At 41.4% G+C, this 26662-nt stretch overlaps 1 protein-coding gene across 1 annotated transcript in view; it reads right to left on the bottom strand.

The window, feature by feature from the left end:
- Positions 1-8626: 8626 nt before the first annotated feature.
- gli3 (GLI family zinc finger 3) overlaps positions 8627-26662 on the bottom strand; it is a 352191-nt gene continuing 334155 nt past the window's right edge. The window contains exons 12-15 of the mRNA XM_051928834.1: positions 26493-26657; positions 23619-23906; positions 13042-13366; positions 8627-12715 (exon numbers count right to left, since the gene is read on the bottom strand). Of these exons, the coding sequence (XP_051784794.1) occupies positions 10449-12715; positions 13042-13366; positions 23619-23906; positions 26493-26657 (3045 nt within the window). The 3' untranslated portion in view covers positions 8627-10448. The remainder of the gene's footprint in view (positions 12716-13041; positions 13367-23618; positions 23907-26492; positions 26658-26662) is intronic.

The following is a 26662-nucleotide window of genomic DNA, read 5'->3' as shown; positions in this document are numbered from 1 at the left end:
TAAAAGACTTGTGTTTGTAACTGGCAGAACAGCAACAAAGTTTCCACTCCTTGAACTCTCCTGTGCAACTTTGTGACCCAAGCTTGATAATTAATATGTAAGGTAGGATGCAAGACAGACAAACATAACACATACGAGGCTGGCTGTTTGTTGACTATTTAGAGTTTTAAGTTATTTTAGCACAGATAAACAGTTGTATTTTAAGGATGATGTCCAATGTTGTGTGGAACTGAGTGTTGTTGGTCCAGGTTCAAGTGAATCGGAGTGCACTCTTTCTCTTTGTTACATGGTCCTTTGTGATTTGCTATAATACCGTTTTCCTCAAGTCGCTGTTAGGGTCTTTTCTGTGCCCTCTGCAACTTCGTAGTGAAAAGCACTATTGTTTCTGGCACAAGAGTGTAGGAGCTGAAGCATCTTGAATAATGACCGCTTTTTCAGTCTTCTATGACTGGTCTCATTCAGCGGGACAGAGCGTGGCATGCAGAGTGGATCTTAGAGCCATTTCAGGGCATCCAGCGTCAGGGTTTTATGGAGAGTGGCTTCCACAACAAAGAAAGTTTGTGAGCTTTTTGCGCTCCAGACAGTGGGCGGCTTTTCAGTGGCCAGTCTTCAACTCACAAACACAATAGCTAATCAGCTTTCGACTCCCCAAAAGCGAGTGGATCGTCAGTCTTTAGCTCACCCCAAAAGACACAGAAGTGATGAATGCAGCTACTTTTGAAGGGAGGTGAAACCTCTGGTGATTGGATCATAGTCCCTACCAGTTACAGATCTAGTGCTTGTCATCAGTTGACAGAGTTCTTATTCGGTGATAGTTCTATATGTTGAACTCAAAAGAATCACAGATGAGGTGAATGAGCAGCATCAGCAATCAGGTCCAGGCACACGCACAAGCATCTTTTGCCATTTCAACAGCCCATACGGACAATTGAGGACCTGTTTGCTGACTGAATATAACAATTGAAATAACCTCTCTCAAGTTCATTTTGAAACAGTAATCCATTAACGAAGTTTGACATATTTTATTGACAAAGAGTATCCGTTAAGAGGCCTTGTCTTCCCTGCCTGACCAGAAGTTCTGCCATACATGTCAATACTAAGAGTGAGTTTTTTGGTGTCAACAGTCTAAAAGATAAAGTCCTCACAGTTCAAGCCAAAGCCGGACACAATATTTTGGTCACTTGCAGAGAACAAACAAAGAATGTGGTAGTTCACAAGGTCCCATTAGGTCTGCTTTTTCCAGGATATGCAGAGGATGGGTGAACTTATGAAGATCATTTGGTTGAGCACATACAGTATGAAGCCAAACAAACTGTATGTGGTGTTGTAGCGGGGCTACATAGTTAGTGTTGTCAAATGTTAGTACTGAGTGCGTCTTGTTTCCATTGTCCCGTTTGCTGTCTGTGTGTATCAGTAAATGATGATGGAAGAAGACCACAGCCTCAAACCTGGAAAACACCTGTTCACAATTAATCAATTACAGCCGTCACAGGACTATTTAAGCCATCCGGAGGGAAGAGAGAGAGGGAGGAGATGAGAAGGAGACTTTTTCATTTTTCACGACCACGAGCCAATCTTTACCTGCTGTATTCTACATTGCGCATTTTCATCCAGTTTGTTTTTCAATCCGCCGGACTTACTTCAATACCCTCATCACGAGAGACCCAGGGGTCGGACTTTATCATCCACCACGCACCGAGGATTCACGGTGAGGCTGTTCCATTTTGTTCCGGGAAATTCAAACAACTCATTTATCATTAGTTCAGTCAACCGTATTCAGGACAGTTTTTATAACCGGACTCAAGTTCACGATCATTTCCGTATCTCATTCATTTTTTGTTATTTGTGTTGTTTGTTATGTTACAGGGGCAAGGGAGGGTTTTGTTGTATTTATATATGGTGGTGTCTCGTTGTTGATGTGGTGGAGGGATATTTATTTTTATGTTTCTATTTTTGCATTTGTCTTGTTGTTTCATTTAATCAGTATAATTTTACATGTTCTGTTTTGTGAATTTATATTTACACCGTCGATTGTGGGGAAAAGTGTACTTTGTTAGAGGTACGGCTTGATAGTTAGATTCATCTCAGTAATTTATCCAGGCCACAGGGCTTGGAGGTGTAGCTGCCGGCTGGGTAAGGGGTCGGCCGTTACAGTGTGTACTGCTTAATGAGATCTGGCACTTCCCTTTAACAATTGGATAAGGCTTTTCATAATAATACTTTATATTTATATAGCACTTGTCACTACTCAAAGCGTTTTTCATAGTGAGTGGTGAGCCACTTCAACCACCACCAATGTGTAGCATCTACCTGGATGATGTCACAGCAGCCATTTTTGCACCAGGATGCTCACCACACATTACCTATTTGGTGATGAACTGGTGAGAGAGACAGCCAATTAGAAACAGAGGATGATTAGGAGGCCAGAATGACCAGGCCGTGGACATCGGGATACACCCTACTCTTTAAGGAGGATGCACAGGGATCTTTTATGACCACAGAGAGTCAGGACCTTGGTTTTACATCTCGAAGGATGACGCCATTTTACAGCACAGTGGTTCCCATCACCACACTGGAGCAATGGGATCCCCATTCACACCACAGGGTAAGCACCCCCTGCTGGGCTTGCTAACATCTCTTCCAAGAGCAACAAACCAAGCTTTTCCTAGATAGTCTCCCATCCAAGTACTGACAGGGCCCAAACATGCTCAGCTTCAGGTGGATGACCTCTTTTAAAGTGCATGTGTAACAGCTACATAACTTTTTAATATATTCATTGAAATACCCTTTTAACTTCTTCTTCTTCTTTCAGCTACTGCTGTTAGGGGTTGCCACAGTGGATCATCTTCTTCCACATCTTTCTATCCTCTGTATCTTGTTCTGTCACACCCATCACCTGCATGTCCTCTCTCACCACATCCATAAACCTTCGCTTAGGACTTCCTCTTTTCCTCTTCCCTGGCAGCTCTATCCTTAGCATCCTTCTCCCAATATACCAGCATCTCTCCTCTGCACATGTCCAAACCAACGCAATCTCGCCTCTCTGACTTTGTCTCCAACCGTCCAACTTGAGCTGACCCTCTAATGTACTCATTTCTAATCCTGTCCATCCTTGTCACACCCAATGCAAATCTTACCATCTTTAATTCTGCCACCTCCAGCTCTGTCTCCTGCTTTCTGGTCAGTGCCACCATCTCTCCAACCCATATAACATTGCTGGTCTCTCTACTGTACTGTAGACTTTCCCTTTCACTCTTGCTGATACCCGTCTGTCTCAAATCACTCCTGACACTCTTCTCCACCTATTCCACCCTGCCTGCACTCTCTTTTTCACCTCTCTTCCACAATCCCCATTACTCTGTACTGTTGATCCCAAGTATTTAAACTTATCCACCTTCGCCAACTCTACTCCCTGCATCCTCACCATTCCACTGACCTCCCTCTCATTTACACACATGTATTCTTTCTTGTTCCTACTGACCTTCATTCATCTCCTCTCTAGAGCATATCTCCACCTTTCCAGGGTCTCTTCAACCTGCTCCCTACTATCGCTACAAATCACAATGTCATCAGCAAACATCATAGTCCAAGGGGACTCCTGTCTAATCTCGTCTGTCAAACTGTCCATCACCATTGCAAATAAGAAAGGGCTCAGAGCCAATCCCTGATGTAATCCCACCTCCACTTTTAATGCATCTATCACTCCTACCGCAGACCTCACCACTGTTACACTTCCCTCGTACATATCCTGTACAACTCTTACATACTTCTCTGCCACTCCCGACTTCCTCATACAATACCACAGCTCCTCTCAAGGCACCCTATGATATGTTTTCTCCAGGTCCACAAACACGTAATGCAAATTCTTCTGGCTTTCTCTAAACTTCTCCATCAACATCCTCAGGGCAAACATATCATCTGTGGTGCTCCTTCTTGGCATGAAACCATACTGCTGCTTACTAATCATCACCTCATTTCTTAACCTAGCTTCTTTCCCATAACTTCATGCTGTGGCTCATCAATTTTATTCCCCTGTAGTTACTACAGTCCTGCACATCCCCATAATTCTTAAATATCGGCACCAGCACACTTCTTCTCCACTCCTCAGGCATCCTCTCACTTTCCAAGATTCCATTAAACAATCTGGTTAAAAACTCCACTGCCACCTCTCCTAAACACCTCCATGCTTCCATAGGTATGTCATCTGGACCAACGGCCTTTCCATTTTTCATCCTCTTCATTGCTGTCCTCACTTCCTCCTTGCTAATTGTGTATCTGGTCTCCCTACTGGAATGTGTAATATTAACATGTGGTAATCCGCCTACCAGGCATTACTACTTTAAAGGAAAAAGTCCTAAGAATAGGGTAAAGTGGGTTTTTTCAAAATCGTTAAGGCACTTACTGGCTTAGGCTATTAAGTGCAGGGTGCGCTTTCCCGGTCATTTTAACTTTGTCTTTTGCAGGTTCACGCAGTGGGATGCCGGCGACGGGTCGGGTGCGCCTCCAGGTCAGCCCTGCTGGAGGACGCCGCACTTACCCCGTCATAAAGTCGAGCGTCTCTCTAGTCCTGCCGTTGTCAAAGAGAGTAGCATGCATGCATTAGTGTGAGGAGGGAATTCCCAAAGAAAAGAAGTACTTACTTTTGTAGTGCGTATGCGTTCCGAGGGAGTGCGTTGGGATGTGCTCCAATTTGTGCACGGGAGGCCACTAGCCCTATTTATTATAAGCCTTGCAAATGTTGAGAGGAGCACCTGTGCAGAAAGCACCTGCTTCTGCCGCGATTTGTTAAAGGCAGCAAAGTGTCGTGGGATTGGGTGAAGACTTGTGCCCAGACTATATAAGAGGCACTTCTTGCCTGGTAACAGTTGTCTTTAGACTCGGTGGTGTGGTTAGCGTGGTTGGTAGAGCTCTTTCAATAAGTTTATCCAAACTCGGCTTGTGCCTTATTTGTTGTAAATTTCTTGTGAATATATTATTGATATCTCCTAGTTTAGCTTTATTTTGGTGGAGGTATTTATATAGATTTTCAGTTTTGGTGCACTTTGTTTTTGTTCTTGTATATACACTTTTTTTTCCTTGTAAATATTTTTTTGGCATTCTTTGGAATTTATGTGTAGTTTCTTCCTGAACTCCTTTTCTTCATTTAGGAAGACTAACAATATTCACCCTAATTCCCTTTTAAATAACACTAAGACATATTAGTACACTGGATTTTATTTTATTATCAGAAAAACAATTTACAGCATGACCTATCAGCACATGCTCCCAACTTTTGTCTCAATTTCATGTTAACATAACAAAATATTTAATACACTCATTTAATTTGATGTTTAAAATCAATGCATTAAAACAGTCATGAGAGAAGGTGCCATTTCAGAGGCCATCCAAAATGGAATTGTGCTTTCCAAAACCTAAATTACACTGGGATAGGGCATTTATTCATGCAGTAAAATAATGCTTGATTTGGTGTAAAGTGTGAAAAACCAAAAAGTTAACAAAAAGACTTAACCCCAGGCAATGTTCTGTGAAGATCAGCGGGATACTTAGCCTTTCAGGAAGTTTGCCACAATGGATTTCTGAAATCTATGGAGATTTCTTAATTATTTATTTAACCCTTCATATTATTACAGAGCAGTAGTTCGCAACCTCAAGGGCTTCATGGGAAAACGGATGGGGTTGGACTAATGATTTCTTAACTGATGCTTAAATTCTTTTCTCTTCTTCTAATTGAGCTTTATTTTTGAAATGTCAATGAGGAACATCATATCTTGCTTCAGTTAAAATGGCATGTTCACACTGAAGTAAAACTCATCAGGATGTTCTCTTTCTACTGGCAGTTGCAATGAAAGACGCATGCGTGCACATCCACGTGAACACTGGGTGTAGCTCAGCAATCTCTACCCAGAAAACAAGAAGACCACCAGCACCACTGCATGAGAAATGCAGCATCCCCAACTTACAAAGCCATTAGAGCAAGATAACACGCAGACAGTGAACATCTGAACAATTTTGAAATCCATTGCACGACCAACCTACCTGGAAGGAGGTCTCTCATTGAATTGCTTCCTAAAATTTCTTCCATTTTTCCTGCAAGCTTTCTGGAGTTGGAGTTGATGAAGGAGTGACAGAGATCGCCTGCATCACTCAGGAGGCTTATTGTTACTGAGTGTAAAAAAAAATCACAGCACATTATGTAGTAAAAATCACAGTGAAGAAAGTGACATATGGGGTCCTGTTATACTAGATTCTTGGCTCTTTGAATCTTGCTCTATATAATAACCATTGGCCAATCAGCCATTCTTGGATATTAACATCCCTAAGTTTGACAGTATAAAGACATGATAAGGCAGTAAACCTATCCAGAAGACCCTTCGTGGACTGGTGTCTGGAAGCCCCGTTGGTGGGGTCAGGTGCCCCGGCTCTCCCTTAAAACTCCACCTGTGGCTGCACACCACATTTTACAATTGTCAAGCTGCCATTTTGGTACAATACACAGCAAAAAACATAAGTGTAGAAAATTAATTAAAAAGACTGTCACACAGTCTAATAAAAATAATGCGCCTTTTTCAATTGCCGTCTTTCAAGCACCCTTCACACCCACCTTATTTCAAGCAAATGCAGCAAAGGACACAAGGCATGGAAAGTTCTTTTTAACATTAAAACATTAAAAAAGAAAAGTAATGCAGCAACGCAAACCTTATTTTTTTTTTAAAATAAAGCTGGTATTTTTACTTCAATAAAATAAGCACTGCATTATTTTATTCGTTACTTTAAAAATTGATCTGATTACATAACGCACATTACTTTTAACGCGTTTCCCCCAACTCTGCCAGGCCATTAGCAGAACAGAGCGTTCAGTGTACGATTGTTAGAATAAAAGCAGACATTTAGTGTACAGGCAGCAAGTTTTGCACTGGGTTTGAATGTCAGTGGACAGTATGCTCATAGAAAACGACAGAGCACTCCTTACCAGTGATGTGGGGATATTCATTCTATTGCCTAAAAAAAATCTATTATTTCAAATACAATTCAGTAATATGGCATATTATTTGATTTACAGTTTTAGCAGGCTATAAAACTTTGGCAACACACATATGAAAATATTTAAAACATCATCATGAATGAAGGCAAAGAACAAAAGACAAGATCTTCACAAATCAGGTGATGGGAATAAACAATATACCACTTAACACTATCAAGACAATAATCAAGCTAATAATTAAAAGTGTATATTGTTTCCTAGGAAAAATGGAAGGAAGATGGACAAAATGAATCCTAGAGTAGGAGAATTGAAATGTCTTATTGCATGTTAGAGTCACCTAGCTCCCAAAAAAGAAAGTATGCTGCACACTACATCTATGCCAAGTTATTTAGAATGGCTGCCAAAGGAAAGCTTCAAACCCACCATGAAATGTGGCAGTGTGTTTGATCCAGTAGGCATGTTAACTGCCACTAGACATGGAGATCATGAAGACTGTAAACATCAAAGACATTACGAACTCTGTTAGAATGGTATAGATTTAACATGGCAATGTCTCCTGTCATCAGCACTGATCCTCTTTTCTTTGTGTGTTATGTATATTTTTAATGACTTAAACGTACGTGCTGTTTAAGTCTCCGAGGCAATGGCTGTGATCATTTAGCCTTGCCTTACTTAATGATTAGGGATAATGAAGACTTCCATGAGCTTTAAACTAAATGGGAATCTGAATGCCTGACCCAGCCTGGCCCTGGATTTTAACAGATTAAGTCCTTACTGTGAACACTGGGTGAGAAAAATGCACCATGATGTGAACATACAGATGTTTCGTTGGGTTCCCAGGCATCAGTGGATCCCACAAGACACATGCCGAGTACGCAGTTGTTGCCGCTGCTCACTTTTGTTACTTAGTGAAGAATGCTTACTCGATATAATACCTTACTGGACAAATTGTTTTGGTAATTGATATAATAATTTTGGAACTTGATCTTCCTGAATAACATGACAATCTTCACTGTCAAGACCAGCAGGCTTCATCTGGACTACTTGCTCAAGACAAGTGTCACATACAAACATGTGTGCCGTTGTGTCCAGTGGCAGCGAGGTCAGTACTGAAGGACTGCTGAATAGCAAATTTTAAATATTACACAACTTTTGTGTGCGTGTTATGGAAGACATTATATTGTAGACAGATGGAACTTTTTTTGGTGTGGAACTTGTTAGAAAAAAAAATTTGCAAAAGTCACCTGCATGATTGTAAAATAAACGGCAGAAAAACACACGATCAGCTTAGCAGGATGCCACTTGTTGCCGTGATTAACCACAGTTGTAGACACATTCTAAATAGCTTAATATTTGCAAACTACACCCTACTCCTTTGCTACTGAGTGATTCCAGGTATATTTGCCCCCCCCCCCCCCCTTCCTTCATACATGCATTAAATTAATTGGCGATTCTAAATTGACACTGTGTGGGTGGGTGGGTGTGTGCAGTGGCGCTCTATCCCTGTTTGCTTCCTGCCTTGTGCTTAAGGGTTGCAGGGTGGGCTTTAGGCCTTGGGTCCTTAAATTGGATTAAGAAGTTTTGAGAATGTATGCATGGTTTTTAAATAAATAATGCAAAAAAAAAAATCAATAAAAAATCAAATGAGATTCAAATATAAAGTTATTTTTTTATTAAAATTGTACAAACATTTTCTTCAGTTATAAAAACTGCTAAGTGGATCTGACAGCATAAAGCACACTGTGTGATATGCACTGTGCTACAGAGCCTCCCATCCAATCTAAGGCTTAAACCATTGTATCCCTGCTGTAAAAGTCATCATTATTGGCCAGTAAAGCCTCTTCATGTCAGTTCTACATCTACATTACATATATTTACAAGTATAAAAATGATTATTTGCAATTGTATTCTTTAAAAAAAAAAAAAAAAAAAGTACTATCTATAATACCTTTAAAAACTGCCAAAATATCTGCTGGAAACAAATACAAAAGATATCAAACCAAGAAATTCTACTCATTTTACACTACGTCTCATACATTAATAATACCTTACAATGGAGTCTGGCAGTGATTCTGCTCTCTCTTGTAACATTAACACAAATAAGGCACGTACCTTATAAACATTTTGATAACGACATGATTGACAAACATACCGGACTGTTCCCAGACTTGGCCCACTACCATTTATGGTAGCATAAACAAAAAAGTACCTTAATATGGTATGCAAATACTGAAGTTACATATTTTTTTTAGAAAGAGAGACAATAACATTTTTATTAATACTTTGAAAATGCACCATATCTTTGAATGATTGCTTTTACCACATATAGTATTTAATAATGACACATCTTTGATACCACATAAAGTGATAATAATGAGTTGTTCTAGTCTGTAGTTTATTATGAACAGAACTGCAGTCCTTCTGTCAGAAACCTAACACACATTTATGGCAGTATGATGTGCAACAACATGTATATAGACCCCAGTAATGACATATGCTTAGCTCTTCCCTTAAACTGCCTACTAATTTGTCGATGTAGTGTAACACAATGTAAAAATATCCACAGCAGCTTGGGTACATTTTATTCACTCTGAACTCAACATCTGTTAAGTGTCAAACAAAATCTACAAAGTGTATTGCGGCTGAAACACTTTGACCCTTAGAGCCCTTCATCTCCCTGATTTAAACAGCATCACTTTTTCAGTATTTGAGCGTCGTTTGCTTTTTAATTGTGAAAAAACTATATGTGGTATGTGGCGATGTATTAGAAATCATCTTCCCAGGTACAGTGTTAAAAACATGAAATGTACAAATCATATTATTTACAAACAAAAGCACACACACACACCTATACACACAGTGTAAAGACACATAGAAGAAAAATAAAACTGGTATGTGCATATTGGAGAAAATTTTAAAAATACTCCTACATGGGGGGTAAAAATGCCATTCAAAGAAATACACTTAAAAAACAGCTGTATACTGTACATGTCTGCAAAAAAGACACTGTTTTAAATGAAATGAAAACAAAAACAAAAAAAAAACACATCCTTTGGGTCCAGATCTGTGTAGTTTTATAAACCCGTGTTAGCCTTTAGTGCTCATGACTTATGTAGATGTAATGGTCTTCAGTCACAACATCACAAGATTAATCAGTTTACAAACTTGCAAAAAGACAGTGTTGACCTGAACATCACATGCACTGTATCTATAATTTACATAAAGAAACGGACAATACAAAGAATACTGTTGCAATAACAAAAAAACGGAAGACAAGTTCTTCCTTATTTAATAGCAATTAAAAAATACAAAAAATAAGAGCTTAAAAAGTTGTCATTCCAGAAATGGAATAAACATTAAAAATATCCTTTTCCAAGGATATGATGGCTACAATACAAAAATTATTATAAAAGATGTTTCTTTTCAAAAAGTCTTTTTGTATTAATGTTTGTCAATCGTGAAACTCCTATTGCATAATGGCAAGGAATTTACTTTCTTCAGCTAGAGAAGTCAACAAAGAGTTCATATCACCAATTGCCATGTTGCTGTGGCTGGCAGGTAAGTTGTGGAAGGTCACTGGAGCTCGAGGAGTTGTAAGGCGTGATGAGTTTCTAGAGAGATTCTGAAAAATGCTTGGACTCAAAACCCCAGAAATTAAGCTAGAGTGGTCACCATCATCTAGGATGGCATCAAAGTCCAGCTGCACATTATCTAGGCTGTTGCTGTCAACAGTGCTAGTAACCTGATTAGCCCCTGGAGAAACAAGTTCAGAAGAGTTGTTGTTGCTCAAATTCATGTTTATCTGTTGTAACATGCAATTGTTCTCCTGCTCAGGGAATGAGGATTGCTTTGCAGGTGCAGTAGTATAATCCATACTTTGATCAAACATCTGTCCAGAATAGTTTTGCAACCCAGAACAGGGGTTTTGTTCAAAGTGGCCTTGCATTTCTGTCTTAACACCAGTAATCCTGAATGTTGAGTTTGCATTTCTCATTTGGTCCTGGTGTACCAAGTTATTCCTTAATGGTGGCCTACTGGCAGCTGAGCTACAGGTCAGGTTAACAGGAGCTGGGTGAGAATAGGCTTGCAGCCCCTGTACTTGGGACAACTGTGAGCAGGGGTTGTGATGCTCCGCTACTGTATTTCCCCTATTTATTTCATGGTATACTAAACCTTCATTAATCTGTTGTGCTGTAGTTTGAGGTTGCACATAACTTTGGTCACTAGGATGTCCTAGCTGCTGCATACCCCCAGCCATATTGACAGCTGTCACCCCTGTCAGTATGGATGCCTGCAAGTGGTTGTTACGGTTTTCGTTCATCATCAATGTGCTACCATTCCTGGTCTCTTGATCGCTACTATATGAAGTCTGTATATACTGTTGTTGAATTTTACTCATTTGACTATTAAACATACCACCAATGCTATTTGTATTACTGAGAGAATGGTGGTTATTAAACGAGCCATTCTCAGCTGTTTGTTGAATTGTACATGCATTTTGATTACCTCTAGTAATGTCCTGTTGCTGTAAACCCATGTTGTTGAATAATCCTCTAGTAATGTCCTGTTGCTGTAAAACCATGTTGTTGAATAATCCAAAAGTTCGACTGGACTGTCCTGTCAGTGCCTGTTGTTGATATTTCTGTTTGGGTGGTGACTTATCAGTACTCCCAGAGCTAACCTCATTCCATTGAATTGGCAAGTCATCTTTGTCTGATTCACGTTCAAGACTTTGGTGTAATACTGCTGGATCCTGAAGTTGATCATATAGGTCCGAATTGTTGACAGAGCTGTTCTTGTTACTATCATGTCTATTATTGTTATTTAGGCTGTCATATAGTCCTTGATTTTGAGAGTTTAAGTACTGCACCACATCATCAGGAAAAATGTCCTCATCACTCAGGAGACCTTCGGTTTCCATTGCCATTGCCTCCAAGGCAATATTTTCGCTAATACTTGGTGGGCAAGGTGAATACACTGGGTGGCGCAGATTACCATCGGAGCGTGTATAATTCTGGAGACTGAGATTCCTCCTTTCTGTGAAGGGTGGCAGTGAATTATTGTTCATATTGCTGAGACTGTTAAATCGTTGTACCAAAGGCAGATAAACTTGATCAGATACTGTTCTAACTGGATCACTGGCCCTCCTTGTGCTGCTTCCTATTGCTCCTTGTGACAAAATGCTTCTTCTGCTAAAACCATTAGTACCGGTATCACTGCATCTTCTTGAAACATTGACAGGAGGCAAACAGGAAAGTCCAGTCTCCTTGCAGTCACCCATGAGAGCCATTCTAGTCTTAAGACTCATACGTTCCATGTTCGGTAACGGTGTGGGTGGAGGCCCACCTGTGGCTGCAGCATATTTGGCTTTGAGCCTATACTGCTGAGCAGGAGTGAGGTTTAGCAAGCTCTCACTATTACCTCCACACTGACTGGCCTCACTTGAGCGCCTTGAAGCATCTGTAGAAATAGGATCGTATGAATCTGTTACACTGAGGTTGTGGTGCCGTCCCTCGGCCTGCGAGGCCTGGCTAGACCTACGACTAGAGAAGCAGGGAGAGATTCCTGAAGAGCGTCGGCTGCTCAGGTACGCCGAACTAATGGTACTGGTTGTGCTATCACGTCGATCATTTATCAGGTTCAATACTGTGATATCAGTACTGGAAAGCTCATTCCTACTGGGAAGGATTGTCATAGATCCACCTCCAACATTGCTTGAGCCAGATTGTGTGCCTGTAAGTAAAATATTATTATGATTAAAACAGAGAGTGGGATCACAATTTTACAAATGAAGTTATATATGTCATATCTGATTAGTTCATAAGGAGATAAAAACTGGAGTTATATGTATTAGTTCTTTCTCAGCGCATTAATTATCATTAATACCACAATTATAGTAAAATTTCCATGTAGTTTAAGTTCTACTAAAGCTGATTACAATCCACTACAGTTTTTAGTGACTTAACCAAATTAATCCATTCAGTTATTCCTTGTGACCATTTTTAATGGTATTTTTAAACAGACTATTAAAAAAGTAGAAGGAAACTTGCATCTCTTACCAGTTCCTATGATGGGAGGCAAGGCTAGGCCTTTTGGAGGTGGAACAGGGTTTAGCCTTGGTAGGACTCCATTAATTTGTTTTAGCTTTTCCACTTTAACTTGCTCCATCCATCTCATCCCTGCCACATTCCTGCGGGCCTGCAGGCCGAGCGCTGTTGTTGCTGTGGACACTGTAGAATCCATAATGGGAGCCTCCTCAGTTGTGTTGAGGTCACCCATGCTGCCCCTCCTGTTCAGAGCAAGCTCGATTCCACTGCTGGAAGTGTTGAAGGGGGGCTGTTCACTGCTGCATGAAGACTGACTGCCAGGGCTTGGCTGAGACGCCTAATAAAAGACAAGAAAAGATATCATTAACTCATTCTGTGCTTGGTTTTTACTTGGGAAACAACATAGCATTGTCAATACCTAATATGACATCCAGCTATCACATAGCACAAAACTTAAAAAGAAATAAAAAAATGGCCAAGAACAGCTAGGTTAACTTAAATGGGCTATGTAATGAAAACCCATGGAAAAAAGAAAATGATCATTTATTAATTATCATGAATAATTATTAAATGCCATTGTATAAATGTTGCTTCATTTTCATTTATAATAACACACACAAGAGTAAGACACAACAAATAAGAATGGAATTAAAAATATAAAATCAAAAGCTCAAATAGGCATACTTTAAGCAGGCAAAGTCACAGAAAATGTATAGGAAAAACATATATACACATATATGTTCTCACCTGATTACCCACTGTCCTTAGGAAGATAGTAAAAGATAGGATAAAACATTGGGTAGAAAAGACATTAGATTAATAAAAGAAAATGTCATGCGGGAAAATAGTTCAACATGCACTAAAATTACATTAAAGTGGCACAGACTGGTTCAAGAATCCTTCCAATTATTTTGAGAAAAATGTAACTTTTGCATTGACACATAACATAATAATTTACTAATTTACACATTTCAATAAGATCCCTCAGTTAACACATTTTACTGCATATCCTATTTTAAACATTAAACTATTCAGTTCAAATTAAAGTATACATTTATTTACTTTTTTATGCATTGTTAATTCTCACATAGTGCTTACATTATAAATAAAACTAGCAGTAAAGTTGTTGAAGTAACATGCTTAAGCAGGACCAGGTGCAAGTCAAAAGCAGAACCCAGCTAAACTCATCCAAACTTACTCACTAAGGGACAATTTAAAGTTGTCAAGTAACTGAATACACATAACTGCAAAGTGACAGGGAATGTGCAATCTCCTCACAAACACTGATCAGGCCTTGTCGGTCCATCCATCCATCCATCCATTTTCCAACCCGCTGAATCCGAACACAGGGTCACGGGGGTCTGCTGGAGCCAATCCCAGCCAACACAGGGCACAAGGCAGGGAACCAATCCTGGGCAGGGTGCCAACCCACCGCAGGACACACACAAACACACCCACACACCAAGCACACACTAGGGCCAATGTAGAATCGCCAATCCACCTAACCTGCATGTCTTTGGACTGTGGGAGGAAACCGGAGCGCCCGGAGGAAACCCACGCAGACACGGGGAGAACATGCAAACTCCACGCAGGGAGGACCCGGGAAGCGAACCCGGGTCCCCAGGTCTCCCAACTGCGAGGCAGCAGCGCTACCCACTGCGCCACCGTGCCGCCGCCTTGTCGGTCCTTATATTTGAAATACAGTAGCTTACAGTTTCACGTTAATGTTGAATTTTGATAAGTTTTAGTGCAGAAAATGATTCTTATCAGTATCCTTCTGAATACATTTCCTTTTCAAACTCTTATTTACAAGGCATCTCAATTTACACCAGACAAAAAAAAAAAACGTGATAACAGCATATATTAATCACAATGCATATTTCTTCAGGAGTTACAAGAAATGTTGGAAAAGAAGCAGAAGACTAGCTACCATAACTGACTTTATTAAGATAGTTTGGGTTTAGAGAAGAAGCTCTTATTAAAAAAACAATCAAAACCAGAGATACAAATTTGGTGGAATCACTGTCACCATTTTTGCTTTAAACTCCTCAAACCCCACACAATGTCCTTGTATCTCAAATGTTCTTAAAGTGCAGTTTCAGGGAGAGTTCTGGACAACATGGATTACAGCTTTGTCAAGACAGGTTTAGGCAAAATTAATTTATTCTGCATTATAGAAACATAAAATGTCTAACAAACAGAGTCATCCAGATGACTCAGTAGTGTGTTCCAGATCATAGCCTTAGATACGTGATTTGCTATTAACTGCAAAATTCTGCTTCAAGATACACTCATTTGACAGTTCTGAATGCCAGGATTACCTTGCTACATAGACTTATTTCTATAAGAGTAAGGAGGTTCATTTCTATTAAATAAAAAAGATCCAGTATTTGGATACCAAAATAGTATGTGCTGTCACCTTAAAAATGGTCTGTATTATAATGTTATATGTCGCAACGGTTCCCTACCACATGACTGAAAATGTACAATATGGCTTTGGCCATGCAAATAAAGCTCAAAATGGCACCAAAATGATGTCAAAAGGGAAACAAAAAATAAAATAAAAGTCAAAATTCTAAATTAATAAAAATTAATCAAAAATTATTTCAAATATTAAATAACTCAGATTCATAACAAGAAGTGAACTTAGCTGCATTTCTCAGCACATAGTCTATAACTGCTTTTTTGTAGTGTAATATCCTGAACTGCAAACAATACTCCATATGAGATCTCGGTAACAAACACAATATATCATACTTGAAATTAAGGCTGGACAAAGTATTCAGTGTTAAATAAAATGTGTACAGAGTCCAGTGAAATTCTTACCCACCTAAGTGGTGGTTCTAAATTGGCCAGATATGAGTGACTGCTGCCCTGTTCAAGGTTGCTTCCAGCATTCTACATAATGTTGCCCAGACAGACTTAACTGCTCACAATCTTGAATATAATTGAGTGTGTAAATGGAAAGGAAAGGTTAATAAAAATACAGCAGAAATTCAATACTGAGATTACAAAGCATTTACTGTGGCATCAGGGCAGTTAAACCTATTCCCAAGCTGGTGTAAGACAATAATTTACTTTAGTAATATCTACAAGGTGTGCATCAGTTTCAAGATACACAGTACAATGGGATTAACCCTTAGAATAATGTTAATACAATGCAGCTATGCATCTAAGGTACACTAAGCAAAGGCGGTATTAATTATCTCCCGACATACTTAACTGCCATTAAAACCACGCTAAAATGATTCACCATATTTGCAAATAAATTCTTTTGCACAATGCTGTTATTATTATAACCTTTTAAAACACCAAACATAGCTGTCCATTCCATACCTGCTTATACTGAGCAGGATCGGGAGGAAACTGGAGTCCATCACAGCAAGCATTAGGTGCAAGGCAGGAATAATCCTTAGACAAGGTGCCTTAACACACTCTCACACAAACATACCCTAGGGCCAATTTAGAAACAGCAATTCATCTAACCAGCATGTCTTTGTATTTTAGGAAGAAGGCAGCAGTGTACTCAGAAGAAACCCATGCAGTTATGGGGAGAACATGTACACTACACACAGGGAGCACCCAGGACACAAATCCCATTCTCCTTGTTGTGAGGCAACAGTGCTACTACTGCACCACCTTTGGCCTGCCAAAATTACTAGTGGGACAATTAAGAGTGTAGACATATGCTTTAAGTTGCTGAGCCTGGAGGTGGGGCTCGATGGCGAGCGCCTGGTGGCCGGGCACAGCCCGAAGAGGCAACGTGGGTCCCCCTTCCCATGGGCTCACCACCTATGGGAAGGGCCAAGGAGGTCGGGTGCAGTGTGAGTTGGGTGGTGGCCGAAGGCGGGGACCTTGGCGGTCCTGGTCCTAGGTGAGGGATGAGACAAAGAGCGGTTAAACAAAACCTCCTATGATGAAAAATAATTTTGGACGGCGTTTTCCCTTGCCCGGACGCGGGTCACCGGGGCCCCACTCTGGAGCCAGGCCTGGAGGTGGGGCTCGATGGCGAGCGCCTGGTGGCCGGGCCTGCACCCATGGGGCTCGGCCGGGCACAGCCCGAAGAGGCAACGTGGGTCCCCCTTCCCATGGGCTCACCACCTATGGAAGGGGCCAAGGAGGTCGGGTGCAGTGTGAGTTGGGTGGTGGCCGAAGGCGGGGACCTTGGCGGTCCGATCCTCGGCTACAGAAGCTGGCTCTTGGGACGTGGAATGTCACCTCTGAAGGGGAAGGAGCCTGAGCTAGTGCGCGAAGTTGAGAGGTTCCGGCTAGATATAGTCGGACTCACCTCGACGCACAGCTTGGACGCTGGAACCAATCTCCTTGAGAGGGGCTGGACTCTGTACCACTCTGGAGTTGCCCCCGGTGAGAGGCGCCGAGCGGGTGTGGGTATACTTATTGCCCCCCGACTTGGAGCCTGTACATTGGGGTTTACCCCGGTGGACGAGAGGGTAGCCTCCCTTCGCCTTCGGGTGGGGGGACGGGTCCTAACTGTTGTTTGTGCGTATGCACCGAACAGCAGTTCAGAGTACCCACCCTTTTTGGAGTCCCTGGAGGGGGTGCTAGAGGGCATACCTTCTGGGGACTCCCTCGTTCTGCTGGGAGACTTCAATGCTCACGTGGGCAATGACAGTGAGACCTGGAAGGCTGTGATTGGGAGGAATGGCCCCCCCGATCTGAACCCGAGCGGTGTTTTTTTATTGGACTTCTGTGCTTTTCACGGATTGTCCATAACGAACACCATGTTCAAGCATAGGGGTGCTCATATGTGCACTTGGCACCAGGACACCCTAGGCCTCAGTTCGATGATCGACTTTGTGGTCGTGTCGTCGGACTTGCGGCCACATGTCTTGGACACTTGGGTGAAGAGAGGGGCGGAGCTGTCAACTGATCACCACCTGGTGGTGAGTTGGCTTCGATGGTGGGGGAGGATGCCGGTCAGGCGTGGTAGGCCCAAACGTGTTGTGAGGGTCTGCTGGGAACGTCTGGCAGAGCCCCCTGTCAGAAGTAGCTTCAACTCCCACCTCCGGCAGAACTTCGACCACATCCCGAGGGAGGTGGGGGACATTGAGTCCGAATGGGCCATGTTCCGTGCCTCTATTGTTGAGGCAGCTGACCGGAACTGTGGCCGTAAGGTGGTCGGTGCCTGTCGTGGCGGCAATCCCCGAACCCGTTGGTGGACACCGGCGGTGAAGGATGCCGTCAAGCTGAAGAAGGAGTCCTACAGGACCCTTTTGTCCTGTGGGACCCTGGAGGCAGCTGATAGGTACCGGCAGGCCAAGCAGAATGTGGCTTTGGTGGTTGCTGAGGCAAAAACTCAGGCGTGGGAGGAGTTTGGGGAGGCCATGGAGAACGATTTTCGGACGGCTTCGAGGAGATTCTGGTCCACCATCCAGCATCTCAGGAAGGGGAAGCAGTGCAGTGTCAACACTGTATATGGTGGGGATGGTGCGCTGCTGACCTCGACTCGGGACGTTGTGGGTTGGTGGGGGGAGTACTTCGAAGACCTCCTCAATCCCATTAACATGCCTTCCAATGAGGAAGCAGAGCCTGGGGACTCAGAGGTGGGCTCCCCCATCTCTGGGACTGAGGTCACCGAGGTGGTCAAAAAACTCCTTGGTGGCAGGGCCCCGGGGGTGGATGAGATACGCCCGGAGTTCCTCAAGGCTCTGGATGTTGTAGGACTGTCTTGGTTGACACGCCTCTGCAACATCGCATGGACATCAGGGACAGTGCCTCTGGATTGGCAGGTAGTGCCCCTCTTTAAGAAGGGGGATCGGAGGGTGTGTTCCAACTACAGAGGGATCACACTCCTCAGCCTCCCTGGAAAAGTCTATTCAGGGGTCCTGGAGAGGAGGGTCCGTCGGATAGTCGAGCCTCGGATTCAGGAGGAACAGTGTGGTTTTGTTCTGGTCGCGGAACAGTGGACCAGCTCTATACCCTTAGCAGGGTCCTGGAGGGTGCATGGGAGTTTGCCCAACCAGTCTACATGTGTTTTGTGGACTTGGAAAAGGCATTCGACCGTGTCCCTCGGGGAATCCTGTGGGGGGTACTCCGAGAGTATGGGGTACCGGCCCCCCTGATAAGGGCTGTTCGGTCCCTGTACGATCGGTGCCAGAGCTTGGTCCACATTGCCGGCAGTAAGTCGAACCCGTTTCCAGTGAGAGTTGGACTCCGCCAGGGCTGCCCTTTGTCACCGATTCTGTTCATAACTTTTATGGACAGAATTTCTAGGCGCAGCCAGGGCGTTGAGGGGGTCCGGTTTGGTGGGCTCAGGATTGGGTCACTGCTTTTTGCAGATGATGTTGTCCTGTTTGCTTCATCAGGCCGTGATCTTCAGCTCTCTCTGGATCGGTTTGCAGCCGAGTGTGAAGCGGCTGGGATGAGAATCAGCACCTCCAAATCCGAGACCATGGTCCTCAGCCGGAAAAGGGTGGAGCACCCTCTCAGGGTTGGTAGCGAGATCCTGCCCCAAGTGGAGGAGTTCAAGTATCTCGGGGTCTTGTTCACGAGTGAGGGAAGAATGGAGCATGAGATCGACAGGCGGATCGGTGCGGCATCCGCAGTAATGCGGGCGCTGCATCGGTCTGTCGTGGTGAAAAAGGAGCTGAGCTGCAAGGCGAAGCTCTCAATTTACCAGTCGATCTATGTTCCTACCCTCACCTATGGTCATGAGCTATGGGTAGTGACCGAAAGAACGAGATCGCGAATACAAGCGGCTGAAATGAGTTTCCTCCGCAGGGTGTCTGGGCTTTCCCTTAAAGATAGGGTGAGAAGCTCAGTCATCCGGGAGGGGCTCAGAGTAGAGCTGCTGCTCCTCCGCATCGAGAGGAGTCAGATGAGGTGGCTCGGACATCTGATCAGGATGCCTCCTGGACACCTCCCTGGTGAGGTGTTCCGGGCATGTCTAACCGGGAGGAGGCCCAGGGGAAGACCCTGGTCTCTCGACTGGCCTGGGAACGCCTTGGGATTCTCCCGGAAGAGCTAGAAGAAGTGGCCGGGGAGAGGGAAGTCTGGGCATCTCTGCTCAAGCTGCTGCCCCCGCGACCTGACCTCGGATAAGCGGGAGACAATGGATGGATGGATGGATTGCTGACTTGGAATAAAGAATCATAACACAAAGATTTTTTCATGGTAAGCGCTTGTATTACTGATTACTCTAACATGGCATTTCCTCAGTACATAATGTGCTACTAATATGAGCCTCAACGTACAGTGAATGTAAGTGCCAGGGCTATTTTGTGAACAGATTTTTTTTTAGTAGAAGTTTACAGCATATAAAAAAATGATCGGAAGAGTAAGTGCTCATGACAGGATCAACATCAATAATTTCAGACCAGTACTGAAGCTGAGGAAGTTTGATTACTCACTGTCATCTATAACAGTGTGGAACCATCAGTCCCACCAACCCCCTCAACCCCCCTCCACAACCTTATGTGGGCAGACACCAGCCCTTATTATTGTGAAATGTCACATTTTACAAACAAAAATAGAAATGGAGAAAATGTTATCTGAAAAGTCATCCTTTGCTAATTTATCATTGCAAAATAAAAATCAGCTATTTTTACTAAAATGATTTTGAAAAATACTTAATATGGTATTATGCAAATGGAAATGGAATAAGATTTAATCACTCTTCTTTAAAATTGGCCATTGTAAAATTTCAAAATAAGTCAGCATTCTGTTTATATATAATGTGCATGCTTCCATGAGAAACAGAGACAGCATGTGTGACGGTGGGATTGGCTTCACTTTACTTGTTCCCTCCGGGAGCCTCTTGAACCCACCATCGCCGATAATGTTTCTGAGGATGATCACACACACAGCAAGGGGTAGGTGCATCAAGTGATAGTGCTTTTATTAGAATAAAAGTCAAACAAAAAGTGTTCAAAAGTGCAGTGCTTCTTCCATAATAAATAAATCATCCATAAAAACAGTGCCAGTCTGTGAGTTTAAAATCCGGATTAAAAGAAGTTAAAAACAAACAGCTATTGGGTCTTTCAGGTCTTGCCTGACTAACGTAGCACCTCTGCAATTTCGACTCCCCAGCTCACCCATTGCTCTCTCAGCTAGTGGAGACGCTAGCAGCCTTGGTCCTCATTTCCTGCCCCCTGTCTTAGCTACCTTGAGCAGCTTAGCTAGACCGCTCAGGGTCGGTTGTCCTCCTATCATCCTTCTCGCTCCCTCAGCGTACCTCAGATGCCTGGAAAGGATGTCCCACTCGATCACACCCACTCCTTGAAAATTAATCAGTGGGAAAGATTCGACCCTAGAGCATTAATCCTTCACTCCCTCACGGGCCAACGGCCGAGCTGCCTCTCACCCTCACTAGTTGGCTTGTCCTGCTGCTCTCCACAATGCTGTTTTCATGGATCTCTTTCTCTCTTCCTTGTTTTTTTTCCTTCTTCCTCCTAACTGTCGTACTCCCTTTTTAAAGTGGGGTGAGGTGCAGTTGTTGCAATCACAGCTACTGAGGGACACGGGTGATCCTGCATGTGTGCACAAAATGCAGGGCAATCACTCCAGCATCTCGCGCTAAAGCCACTCATGGCCCACCCGAACACTCGAGTGTTGCTGTTATTTATTTAAAACTTGGCAAGCAGCTGCGGACCTCACTTTACCTCAGCATTTAAGAGGAAAAAGTATTAGGCCATTCCACTTGACAGAATGGAACAATGACAAACCTTTTTGATAAGTTAAGCATCTAGGCATGGACAAATGCTAAGAAGTTACTCTTTTTATTTAATACACAGGGTATCCAAAATTGTCATCCAAAAGAGATCATACTGGTTTGAATTACATTTTAAAGACTGAACAGAAATTACCATTTATACAGGTTTTACATAATATATGTTATGCTATATTCGCCACTTTTGTTTGCTCAATATTTTCATGAAAACTCACTATGCAGCCAGCTTAGACAAACTTTCTTTCTCCCAGTGCCCCATGATGCTTTTTGAGGACAGTATGACATTACAGAGCTGTAGCAGCCATGTGGAGAACTTTCTGGCATGTGTGATATCACTACCCACACAGTATTTTTATTAGAGGGGTACATTAGCTGACCATTATGAGAATATTATAAATTCTGTCGGTGCAAATATGTAACACTGATTCCACGTGTCTAATTTCGTATGCTGGCTGAATGTATATGCAAATATCTACAAAGCCAGTGAAGAGTCAAAACAAATTTTAAAAGAGCACTCTCCAGGTCAGAAAACACACAAGTCCATGTAAAATAATAACTAAAAATATATTACTATTTACAAAGAATTTCAATCTTCTAATAGAACAAAAAAGTGCAAAGCATCTGCATAGATAGACTGGAAACAAAAAAGCTGTGATAGATGCGTGCACACCACTATGGCACAGTTGTTGTATGCTGGCCAAAGCACAACTTCAAAAAATGCTGTGTGACATGGCCAATCAGTGCACTAAAACTGGAACTCTGTGAGCACAAAAATATAAATTTTTAATTATTGATAATTTGTTTTTATTTGTTATAATTTGTTACTTGCTATTGTTCTGTCTGCATCTTATTTTGCCGAGTAACGATGGCATAGTGTTTAGCTCTGATGCCTCCCAGCTCAGGTCATATTTTTGGGTGCAATAATCAGTATAGCATAGTTGACAGATTCTTCATAGCCCTAATGTACACTTAAAAAGACCAATGCACCATTATAATTCACTCAAAACTAAAGTTCCTTCTTTCCTTTGATTTTAACAGATTTTGCCATGCTCTGAGAAGTTCTGAACATTTCTGCTTTTCTGCCAAACTCACAACAAAGTGAACTCTGCAGGGTTAATATAAATTATAATTAAAATGTACAGTATCTCAAACTGATTCAGATAACAGAAACAGTACACATTTCATCAATAAAACCTGTACTGTCCTTTAACCAAGACTACACACTAGAGGTGCACTGAGTACTAGGACTTTTACTTGAACTGGCCAATTGTCATACTGTGATCCACAAATTAGTTCATAATTTGATGCTTTATTTCCAGATTTTATAATTTCAGCAAATATTGTTAGGTTGGGAAATGCATATGTAGTAGTGGGAACTAAAAAAAGGGTATTATCCGGCAATGTTGTTACAACTGTCAAAAGAAACACAGCAACATTTTAAATTTCATAGCATTATTTCTTCTTTCTGTGCCTGCTCGCTGACAAATCTTTCTCTATAAAAAATTCACTATTTTGAATTGATGAATCACTAAGAATTAATTGCTGGCATACATCCATTAACAGCAGGTTTATGTCTGGGGATCAATTGTCTCAATGTTTTGAAAAATGTTTGTTATTTATTTTGTTTCAGTGATAGTTAAATCGTAGCACAAAACTTTAAGAATTTAAAATAGTGTTGATTATTCAAACTCTTTACAATAAACAAAAAAATAATGTGCCACTGTGCCCTGTCAAACTGCTTAACGGCAGAAACTATTATTGTCAGTAATAATAATGCAAGTGCTCAATGCTGCTTTTAACAATGCTACATAAAATACAGCAGTACTGGGTGCACCAAAATAGTTTTATATTACGCATATAAAAGTTAATGGCAATTCACTAAATAAAATGTTTCACATACCATAGGTTTTTCTGTCTTGATAGCCTTGACCTGCAGACATTCTTCTTGTTTTGAGGTAGTATGGTTATAATTTTGGTCAATAAAGCCTCCTTGGGAATGCTGCCCTGGAGATCTGGACTGGGAAGTGTTGCCTGGATCTCGGGAAGGGGGAGGCCGTGGATGGATATCACCACGTTGTTTCTTTGTCACATGTGCCTCAGGGCCATGCACTGTCTTGACATGTTTGCGAAGAGAACTTGGGTCGGTGTAACGCTTTGTGCAGCCAGGAATTTTACATATATAAGGTTTCTGGAAAAGCAAAGATAAAAGATAATGATATGTAACAGGGAGGTAGTGACCTTCTTTCTCAAATTTACAATAGAACAATATAGATCATACAAAATACACAATCATTATATTAAAGCTAATACATTTATATATTTCAAATTGATTTTTAACTTAGGATGAAACTTCTACTATTCTGTTTATTTTTCAGTGTGTGCTACCTTTTTGTTTGCTGCATTAATGATGTACATAATAAAAATAACAATAGTTAAGTGATGAAATTTTTTAACACCTACCAGAAAACAATCACTGGGGTTGTGTAGGGGTATGGGTGGATTTTGGCTCATATTTAAGAAAAAGGCAATATATTAAACAGCGAAAAGTTTGCACCCAAATCATCTCCTGGATACTGTAGATACTGTAAATAATGCAATAAGTACGATAGAAACCATTCTCATTTTTTCATCATAAGACAAAATATACTTCTGCAATGGGGATCATGATGTGCATACAATGGCACTGATTCCATGCATTTCGTGATAAGTAAATTCTTTATACACTATTTCATATTTTTTCTGCATCATTCTTAAAACCAGCCTATTGACTACACCATACTGTTAATAAAAATAAATAAAATCCCTGATGGATCACCAAGCATCTTTTGAATTCTTCAACTAGTATTTTACACTATAAGATCACAGGGAATCATAGTCTATTCTGGAAACTTCAGGTTCAAGACAGGAAGCAATCCATATTGAGCCGCTTTTAGCATCACAAATTAATATGCACTTTTTTGGAATGTGACAGAAAACTGGAGTAAACCAGAGTAAACAAATGAAATCAGAGGTAGAATAAACAAACATTAATGAAACGATCCTGAAGCCTGTATAATGAATAAACTTTTTTATAGCAGTGATCTTCCTTGATAAACTTTGCTCTTACGTTGTGAGCGATTAGGCAAAGTAGGTACCCACTTTTTGCAAGGCATTGTCTATAAAGGTTACAGATTTTACAGAGCTACATTTTGCAGAATTTCAAGCATCAATTGGGTGGCACAGTAGTTAAAGATACTTAGCCACTGCTATATTCAAGTTTCAGGCCAGACATTGTTTGCGTATATGACATTTACATGCTTTCTAGATTTTTAAATAGTTTAAGTATTCTTGTTTTCTTCTAATTAGAACTAGAATTAGAACTTGAACTTTATCGCCGAGCAACATAACTGCTAGTAATTTCTTTAGGTGTTACATGCACAGAGACTGTACTGTATTTAACTATAGTGACTGCAGTTAGAAAGAATCTGTTTATATATTTAGCAGTTTTTGCCTTGGGTGACTGGAAGTGTTGACTGGTGAAATTCACCAAGTTTTTCACAGTTAATATGTTGCATTCATTGGTGACCTTGTTTGCCAAATATTTTTCTGGAAGTTCAATGGGTGGTCAATCTCGGCGAACATTTTTTCCCCCAGAGTCCCATGGTGTTTTGCAAGGCCAGCATGAGATCACAGAGCTATAGCACCCATATGCAAAAATTCCACTACTATACTAGTACTATAAGATTGTTGCTAATCTACTTCACGCATGTGTATTGTCATGACCTGATCAGTACTCAAGTGGGATTTGTATACTACATGTGCAGACATATCCCTGGCCCTCACTGACACTTAAAAGACCATTGCACCATTTTAATCCACTCGAAGCTAGTATAGTTCCTCCTTCCTCACTGACTTCAATACATTGTACAGAGTAACTGAAAGAGATGGTTGCACGGGTGAGTTTAGTCTTTCATTATATTTCAGGGCCTCAGTGCAGTCCAGTTTCAGGCCTACAATCTTTCCTGCTGTCCGAATGACACATTGCAGTTTATGTTTTGAGCAAGCAGATCCTTTGGTTTGTCAGACTGTTATGGAGAAAGTTAAGATGCTTTCAATGACAACTCAATAAAACTGCACTAAAACTGACTGGAACAGGTTAAACGTTTTAAGCTGATGGAGAAAAAACTTATGCTGGACATTTTTTTTTTGATAAAAGCAGTTATCTTTTCATCCCTGCTCACATCATGAGAGATAGTTGTACCAAGAAATTTAAACAAACATAAAAATGAAGTGACACTACTTCATTACTGGAAGCATACTGTATGAGGTGAGGAGTGTCTCCTAAAATCCTGCATTCCAAAAATGTCTGAGTGAAAAGTGACTAAAAATTGCTGCTGCATGAGTATTTGCTTGTGTGTTGCATTGGTGAGTCCTAAAATGAACTCAGGAATGTTCTCCTGATGTCTGCTTAATGCCCCTACCCACCCCATAATTAAATAACCAGGTTCAGTACATGGATGATTTATCTTAAAATGTCATGACAGCCGATAGTCAAATTGCAGTCTTCATTATGTTCTACATCCTGAAGATATTACTAACTGGACTTCCGTGGAATTATATACCAACTGTAATAATATGTATAATCTACAAATAGGTTGTTATGATTAAGTGTAAGATATCTAAACATCTTAAAGCTTAATGGGTTAACATATTTTAAATAGTGTACATAACTGATGTACAACAAACCAACTCTGCTACCAAATATAAAAGTGAATTTTGTCAGTTTGCGTCTTACCTCATTTGAATGAGTCCTATTTTGATGCTTTGCTCGATCTGAGGCATTGGAAAAAGCTTTGTTGCAGCCCTCATGTTCACAGACATACGGCTTTTCTCCGGTATGAGATCGCAGGTGTGTTTTCAGGTTTTCTAGTCTGGAGTAGGCCTTTGCACATCCTTCAAACTACA

The sequence above is a fragment of the Erpetoichthys calabaricus genome, chromosome 6 (assembly GCF_900747795.2).
Source record: "Erpetoichthys calabaricus chromosome 6, fErpCal1.3, whole genome shotgun sequence".
Lineage (NCBI taxonomy): Eukaryota > Metazoa > Chordata > Cladistia > Polypteriformes > Polypteridae > Erpetoichthys > Erpetoichthys calabaricus.
This window is presented reverse-complemented; position numbering and strand designations above follow the sequence as displayed.